Raw genomic sequence first — 8975 nt, 5'->3', positions numbered from 1 at the left:
TTCCCTCTCGGCCGGGCCCCGCCCCTGGAGACCAGCCCCTTCCCTCTCGGCCGGGCCCCGCCCCTGGAGACCAGCCCCCTCCCTCTCGGCCGGGCCGGCCCCTGGAGACCAGCCCCCTCCCTCTCGGCCGAGCCCCGCCCCTGGAGACCAGCCCCCTCCCTCTCGGCCGGGCCCCGCCCCTGGAGACCAGCCCCCTCCCTCTCGGCCGGGCCCCCGCCCCTGGAGACCAGCCCCCTCCCCCCGGCCGGCCGCAGAGCGCGGCGAGCTGAGGCGCCTGCTCAGAGCGCACGCGGTGCGGGCGGGGGGAGGGGGGGTCACGGCCGCGCGCTCGAGTATGGCGGCGGCGGCGCTGGGCAGTTCCTGTGGGTCAGCGTCCCCAGCGGTGGCCGAGCTCTGTCAGAACACCCCGGAGACCTTCCTGGAGGCCTCCAAGCTGCTGCTCACCTACGCGGACAACATCCTCAGGTGCGGGGCCGCGGGAGGGACGCGTGCCAGCGGGCGGGGCGCGGCGCACGCGCGGCCGGGTTTGTGGGCGCCCGGCCGGCCCCGGGGGCGCGGAGGCCGGGAGGGCCCCGGGCCTGGCTCCCGCTCAGGGGGGCGGCGGGGGGGGGGGAGCTGGGGCCGCCCGCCAGGGGCCTGGAGACCCGCCCGGCCCAGCCCCGCCGGAGCGGAGGGAGTCTCTGCACCTGTGACCGGACACCTGCTGTCGCGGAGCCCAGGGCGAGCCGGGTCCCGGGACGCGCGGGGCGGAGGAGGGGAAGGCGCGCCCCGGGCTCTGGCCTCGGTCTGGCGCTTGAACAGTCTTACGTGTCAGGACAGGAGCGGCGACAGCGTTTCATCCCCACTGCGTGCGTTTTACCCACCAGCAGCCTTCAGTTGCCATTGGGCTTCTCAGAAGTTTGCCATGGACAAGATGTTTTCTTCCCAGCGTTTTGTGAATATCCTAATACTAGAGCCTAACACTACCGTGGTGTTTGTGAGGATAACCTTGGCTAAGAGTAGTTTGTTTCCTTTTACTCTGAGCACACTTCTAGACCTCTAAGGAACCTTACAGATTTGGGGAATTGGGAAGTAAGTTTTATTAGTCATTTTGAAGCATTACGTCCCTCCACTCTTAGATCAAATGATGTGGTGTCCTGAGGGACGGGATGTGTGGGGGAGGGAAAAGGAGCCCCACGTGCCTCCGCCTTAGTGCTGTTAGCTCGTTTATCAGGGCGCCGTGATCATATAGGCTCTGCCCCCCGCCCCCCAGCCCCTGGTGCGCTTGCTTTTCTAAGGGGTGGATGTATTGGCCTGAAGTCTAAAAGGAGATCCTTCGCAGTGTCAAGGTTATAGATTTCACGTGACCCAGTTTTGGAGACCTTAGTTACAAGTGCAGTGTCTTAACCCATGCAGTTTTAATATGGCTCATATAGGCAACATTAATGATTTAAAAAGTGAATTGAAAGAAGAACATATTGAGCCCTTGTTGTGTGACAGATGCAGAGAGGGATGCAGCATGTGCACTGTGCACAGCTGCACAGTTAAGACCTATATGGGGGCCGCCTTCCTCCTCTGTGACACCCTCTCAGCTCACTTTCTCAGCCCTGGGAGATCTGACAGCTCTTCAGAGCGCAAGGATGCCAGAGGATTCTGCACAGTGAACTCCGAGGCAGAGTTCTCCAGAGGCCGTCAGCTAGCACCTCCCATCTGGAAAGCCACCAAACTATTTAAACCCCATTCTTCAGAAAAGGGAGTTGCCCTTGTAATGAGGATTCACTTCTGCTTTCAATCCAGGGAAACCACAAATGCTGAGATCAAGGTGTTTTGAGGAAGGAAGTCTTTTCCATCATTATCGTCATTATGAGTGTTTACCAAACTCATAGAAGAAACGTGGCATGCTGTCAGTGTATGTTATAGTCTCTACGATGGCTTATGTTTCTTACCTTAAAAAGGTTTTTTATCCAGAAAGGGAATTAGGAGTCTGGAACTCATATAAGTGGAGATGGTATGAAAAACTACCCTTTTTAGTTTGTCTTAAGTAATAGTGTTAGTTCCTGCCCTCATTCTTTTTTTTTTTTTTTTTTTTTTTTGCGGTACGCGGGCCTCTGACTGTTGTGGCCTCTCCCACTGCGAAGCACAGGCTCCGGACGCGCAGACTCAGCGGCCATGGCTCACGGGCCCAGCCGCTCTGCGGCATGTGGGATCCTCCCGGACCCGGGCACGAACCCGTGTCCCCTGCATCAGCAGGCAGACTCTCAACCACTGCGCCACCAGGGAAGCCCCCTGCCCTCATTCTTACAGTTCAAACTCGTTTGGTCTTCAGAGGGGGGGAAAAAACCTCACCTTTTCTTCTGCTTCCAAGTCCAGTGATTTGCTTGCCTCTTAACAGAAAAGCCCCAGGCCTCTTCTTGATCCCTTAGCTACACTGCATTACAGACAGGCTAATCTAACTTATTTGAGAATAGAGGAAACCATCGTTTCTTTTGCTGTTTTAGGAACACCTTTAGCATGAGCGATAAGGGGTGTTGTCTTGATATCCTTTGCTCCTAACTCAGGATCTGACATAGTATTTTATAGGGTGAGTGCTGAACTGAGAATTTCATTTGCAGTTTTTTAATTGTTGGTGTTAACAGTGATATTTGTCACTATACACTGGTGAAAATAATACTTTGGGTTAAGTTTGAAATTTCTGCTTCAGATGATGTTTATCCTATTCCCCAACTAAGGCTCGTAAAGCTAATGAAATTATACAATGAAGTATATACTAATTTGCATGCACAGTGTACCATGGGTTTGAACCGTTTTTTCAGTTCACTGACTTATCGATAAAAATCAGCTTTCCTCAGTATCTGCCTTTCAAAAATCTTCAGTAGTTTTACTGGCATTCCATGTGGGTTCCCTAGGAAACTTGCTTCATTCATTCTTTAAAAAACAATATTTGACAAAATTCGGGGGGACGAGGGGAAGATGGCGGAAGAGTAAGAGGCGGAGATCACCTTCCTCCCCACAGATACACCAGAAATACATATACACGTGGAACAACACCTACAGAACACCTACTGAACGCTGGCAGAAGACCTCAGACCTCCCAAAAGGCAAGAAAGTCCCCACGAACTTGGGTAGGGCAAAAGAAAAAACAGAGACAAAAGAATAGGGACGGGACCTGCACCAGTGGGAGGGAGCTGTGAAGGAGGAAAGGTTTCCACACACTAGGAAGCCCCTTCGCGGGTGGAGACTGCGGGTGGTGGAGGGGGAATGCTTCGGAGCCGCGGAGGAGAGCACAGCAACAGGGGTGCGGAGGACGAAGCGGAGAGATTCCCGCACAGAGGATTGGTGCCGACCAGCACTCACCAGCCCGAGAGGCTTGTCTGCTCACCCACCGGGGCAGGCAGGGCTGGGAGCCAAGGCTCAGTCTTCGGTCGGAGCGCCGGGAGAGGACTCGGGATGGCGGCGTGAACACAGCCTGCAGGGGGCTAGTGCGCCACAGCTAGCCGGGAAGGAGTCTGGGGAAAAGTCTGGACCTGCCGAAGAGGCAAGAGATTTTTTTTTCCCTCTTTGTTTCCTGGTGCGCGAGGAGAGGGGATTAAGAGCGCCGCTTAAAGGAGCTCCAGAGACGGGCGCGAGCCGTGGCTAAAACCGCGGACCCCAGAGACAGGCATGAGAGGGTAAGGCTGCTGCTGCTGCCACCAAGAAGCCTGTGTGCAAGCACAGGTCACTATCCACACGCCCTTCCGGGGAGCCTGTGCAGCCCGCCACTGCCAGGGTCCCGGGATCCAGGGACAACTTCCTCAGGAGAACGCACGGCGCGCCTCAGGCTGGTGCAACGTCACGCTGGCCTCTGCCGCCGCAGGCCCGCCCCTCACGCCATGCCCCTCCCCCCGCCTCCGGCCTGAGTGAGCCAGAGCCCCCGAATCAGCGGCTCCTTTAACCCCGTCCTGTCTGCTGAGCGAAGAACAGACGCCCTCAGGCGACCTACATGCAGAGGCGGGTCCAAATCCAAAGCTGAACCCCGGGAGCTGTGCGAAAAAAGAAGAGAAAGGGAAATTCCTCCCAGCAGTCTCAGAAGCAGCGGATTAAAGCTCCACAATCAACTTGATGTACCCTGCATCTGTGGAATACATGTATACACAACGAATCATCCCAAATTAAGGAGGTGGACTTTAAGAGCAAGATTTATGATTTTTCCCCTTTTTCCTCTTTTTGTGAGTGTGTATGTGTATGCTTCTGTGCGAGATTTTGTCTGTATAGCTTTGCTTCCACCATTTGTCCTAGGGTTCTATCTGTCTGGTTTTGTTTTTCTTAAAAAAATTTTTTTTTTCTTAATAATTACTTTTTATTTTATTAACTTCATTTTATTTTATCTTTTATTTTATTTTATCTTCTTTCTTTCTTTCTTTCCTTCTTTCCTGCCCTCCTTCCTTCCTTCCTTCCTCCTCCCTCCCTTCCTTCCTTCCTCTCTCCCTCCCTCCCTCCCCCTTCCTCCCTCTCCCCCTCCCTTCTCTCTTCCTTCCTTCCTTCCCTCCTTTCTTTCTTTCTTTCTTTCATCTTCCTTCCTTCCTTCCTTCCTTCCGTCCTTCCGTCCTTCCTTCCCTCCCTCCCTCCCTCCCTCCTTTCTTTCATCTTCCTTCCTTCCGACCTTCCTTCCTTTCTTTCTTTCTTTTCTTCTTTCTTTCTTTCTAATTTTTTCCCTTTTGTTCTGAGCCGTGTGGATGAAAGGCTCTTGGTGCTGCAGCCAGGAGTCAGTGCTGTGCCTCTGAGGTAGGAGAGCCAACTTTAGGACACTGGTCCACAAGAGACCTCCCAACTCCACATAATATCAAACGGCGAAAATCTCCCAGAGCTCTCCATCTCAACACCAGCACCCAGCTTCACTCAACGACCAGCAAGCTACAGTGCTGGACACCCTATGCCAAACAACTAGCAAGACAGGAACACAACCCCACCCATTAGCAGAGAGGCTGCCCAAAATCATAATAAGTCTACAGACACCCCAAAACACACCACCAGACGTGGACCTGCCCACCAGAAAGACAAGATCCAGCCTCATCCACCAGAACACAGGCACTAGTGCCCTCCACCAGGAAGCCTACACAACCCACTGAACCAACCTTAGCCTCTGGGGACAGACACCAAAAACAACAGAAACTACGAACCTGCAGCCTGCAAAAAGGAGACCCCAAACACAGTAAGATAAGCAAAATGAGAAGACAGAAAAACACACAGCAGATGAAGGAGCAAGATAAAAACCCACCAGACCTAACAAATGAAGAGGAAATAGGCAGTCTACCTGAAAAAGAATTCAGAATAATGATAGTAAAGATGATCCAAAATCTTGGAGATAGAATAGACAAAATGCAAGAAACATTTAACAAGGACCTAGAAGAACTAAAGATGAAACAAGCAATGATGAACAACACAATAAATGAAATGAAAAATACTCTAGATGGGATCAATAGCAGAATAACTGAGGCAAAAGAACGGATAAGTGACCTGGAAGATAAAATAGTGGAAATAACTACTGCAGAGCAGAATAAAGAAAAAAGAATGAAAAGAACTGAGGACAGTCTCAGAGACCTCTGGGACAACATTAAATGCACCAACATTCGAATTATAGGGGTCCCAGAAGAAGAAGAGAAAAAGAAAGGGACTGAGAAAATATTTGAAGAGATTATAGTTGAAAGCTTCCCTAATATGGGAAAGGAAATAGTTAATCAAGTCCAGGAAGCACAGAGAGTCCCATACAGGATAAATCCAAGGAGAAATACGCCAAGACACATATTAATCAAACTGTCAAAAATTAAATACAAAGAAAACATATTAAAAGCAGCAAGGGAAAAACAACAAATAACACACAAGGGAATCCCCATAAGGTTAATAGCTGATCTCTCAGCAGAAACACTGCAAGCCAGAAGGGACTGGCAGGACATATTTAAAGTGATGAAGGAGAAAAACCTGCAACCAGGATTACTCTACCCAGCAAGGATCTCATTCAGATTTGATGGAGAAATTAAAACCTTTACAGACAAGCAAAAGCTGAGAGAGTTCAGCACCACCAAACCAGCTTTACAACAAATGCTAAAGGAACTTCTCTAGGCAAGAAACACAAGAGAAGGAAAAGACCTACAATAACGAACCCAAAACAATTAAAATGGGAATAGGTACATACATATTGATAATTACATTAAATGTAAACGGACTAAATGCTCCCACCAAAAGACACAGATTGGCTGAATGGATACAAAAACAAGACCCATATATTTGCTGTCTACAAGAGACCCACTTCAGATCTAGAGACACATACAGACTGAAAGTGAGGGGATGGAAAAAGATATTCCATGCAAATGGAAACCAAAAGAAAGCTGGAGTAGCAATTCTCATATCAGACAAAATAGACTTTAAAATAAAGACTATTAGAAGAGACAAAGAAGGACACGACATAATCATCAAGGGATCGATCCAAGAAGAAGATATAACAATTGTAAATATCTATGCACCCAACATAGGAGCACCTCAATACATAAGGCAAATACTAACAGCCATAAAAGGGGAAATCGATAGTAACACATTCATAGTAGGGGACTTTAACACCCCACTTTCACTAATGGACAGATCATCCAAAATGAAAATAAATAAGGAAACACAAGCTTTAAATGATACATTAAACAAGATTTACTTAATTGATATTTATAGGACATTCCATCCAAAAACAACAGAATACACATTTTTCTCAAGTGCTCATGGAACATTCTCCAGGATAGATCATATCTTGGGTCACAAATCAAGCCTTGGTAAATTTAAGAAAATTGAAATTGTATCAAGTATGTGTTCTGACCACAATGCTATGAGACTAGATATCAATTACAGGAAAAGGTCTGTAAAAAATACAAACACATGGAGGCTAAACAATACACTACTTAATAACGAAGTGATCACTGAAGAAATCAAAGAGGAAATAAAAAAATACCTAGAAACAAATGACAATGGAGACACGACGACCCAAAACCTATGGGATGCAGCAAAAGCAGTTCTAAGAGGGAAGTTTATAGCAATACAAGCCTACCTCAAGAAACAGGAAACATCTCGAATAAACAACCTAACCTTGCACCTAAAGCAATTAGAGAAAGAAGAACAAAAAAACCCCAAAGTTAGCAGACGGAAAGAAATCATAAAAATCAGATCAGAAATAATAGAAAAAGAAATGAAGGAAACGATAGCAAAGATCAGTAAAACTAAAAGCTGGTTCTTTGAGAAGATAAACAAAATTGATAAACCATTAGCCAGACTCATCAAGAAAAAAAGGGAGAAGACTCAAATCAATAGAATTAGAAATGAAAAAGGAAAAGTAACAACTGACACTGCAGAAATGCAAAAGATCATGAGAGATTACTACAAGCAACTTTATGCCAATAAAATGGACAACCTGGAAGAAATGGACAAATTCTTAGAAAGGCACAACCTGCCAAGACTGAATCAGGAAGAAATAGAAAATATGAACAGACCAGTCAGAAGCACTGAAATTGAAACTGTGATTAAAAATCTTCCAACAAACAAAAGCCCAGGACCAGATGGCTTCACAGGCAAATTCTATCAAACATTTAGAGAAGAGCTAACACCTATCCTTCTCAAACTCTTCCAAAATATAGCAGAGGGAGGAACACTCCCAAACTCATTCTATGAGGCCACCATCACCATGATGCCAAAACCAGACAAGGATGTCACAAAGAAAGAAAGCTACAGGCTAATATCAATGATGAACATAGATGCAAAAATCCTCAACAAAATACTAGCAAACAGAATCCAACAGCACATTAAAAGGATCATACACCATGATCAAGTGGGGTTTATTCCAGGAATGCAAGGATTCTTCAATATACGCAAATCAATCAACGTGATTCACCATATTAACAAATTGAAGGAGAAAACCATATGATCATCTCAATAGATGCAGAGAAAGGTTTCCACAAAATTCAACACCCATTTATGATAAAAACCCTGCAGAAAGTAGGCATAGAGGGAACTTTCCTCAACATAATAAAGGCCATATATGACAAACCCACAGCCAACATCATCCTCAATGGTACAAAACTGAAAGCATTTCCACTAATATCAGGAAGAAGACAAGGTTGCCCACTCTCACCACTCTTATTCAAAATAGTTTTGGAAGTTTTTGCCACAGCAATCAGAGACGAAAAGGAATCCAAATCGGAAAAGAAGAAGTAAAGCTGTCACTGTTTGCAGATGACATGATACTATACATAGAGAATCCTAAAGATGCTACCAGAAAACTACTAGAGCTAATCAATGAATTTGGTAAAGTAGCAGGATACAAAATTAATGCACAGAAATTTCTGGCATTCCTATACACTAATGATGAAAAATCTGAAAGTGAAATCAAGAAAACACTCCCATTTACCATTGCAACAAAAAGAATAAAATATCTAGGAATAAACCTACTTAAGGAGACAAGAGACCTGTATGCAGAAAATTATAAGACCCTGATGAAAGAAATGAAAGATGATACAAATAGATGGAGAGATATGCCATGTTCTTGGATTGAAAGAATCAACATTGTCAAAATGACTCTACTACCCAAAGCAATCTACAGATTCAATGCAATCCCTATCAGACTACCACTGGCATTTTTCACAGAGCTAGGACAAAAAATTTCACCATCTGTATGGAAACACAAAAGACCCCGAATAGCCAAAGCAATCTTGAGAACGAAAAATGGAGCTGGAGGAATCAGGCTCCCTGACTTCAGACTATACTACAAAGCTACAGTAATCAAGACAGTATGGTACTGGCACAAAAACAGAAAGATTGATCAATGGAAAAGGATACAAAGCCCAGAGATAAACCCAGGCACGTATGGTCAGCTTATCTTTGATAAAGGAGGCAGGAATGTACAGTGGAGAAAGGACAGCCTCTTCAATAAGTGGTGCTGGGAAAACTGGACAGGTATGAGATTAGATCACTCCCTAACACCATACACA

General features: G+C 46.5%; 1 protein-coding gene across 3 annotated transcripts in view; it reads left to right on the top strand.

Annotated features, from left to right (window-relative positions):
• The first annotated feature begins 242 nt into the window (after window positions 1–242).
• NGLY1 (N-glycanase 1) overlaps window positions 243–8975 on the top strand; it is a 62819-nt gene continuing 54086 nt past the window's right edge. The window contains exon 1 of one of the 3 annotated variants that reach the window (XM_030876303.3): window positions 243–465. In XM_030876303.3, coding sequence (XP_030732163.1) covers window positions 335–465 — 131 coding nt within the window. In that variant the 5' untranslated portion in view covers window positions 243–334. The remainder of the gene's footprint in view (window positions 466–8975) is intronic. The other 2 variants (XM_060298665.2, XM_030876301.3) reach the window with 2 other exon arrangements.

Source organism: Globicephala melas, chromosome 4 (genome assembly GCF_963455315.2).
Source record: "Globicephala melas chromosome 4, mGloMel1.2, whole genome shotgun sequence".
Lineage (NCBI taxonomy): Eukaryota > Metazoa > Chordata > Mammalia > Artiodactyla > Delphinidae > Globicephala > Globicephala melas.
The sequence above is the reverse complement of the archived record's forward strand: the minus strand, read 5'-3'. Positions and strand labels throughout refer to the sequence as shown.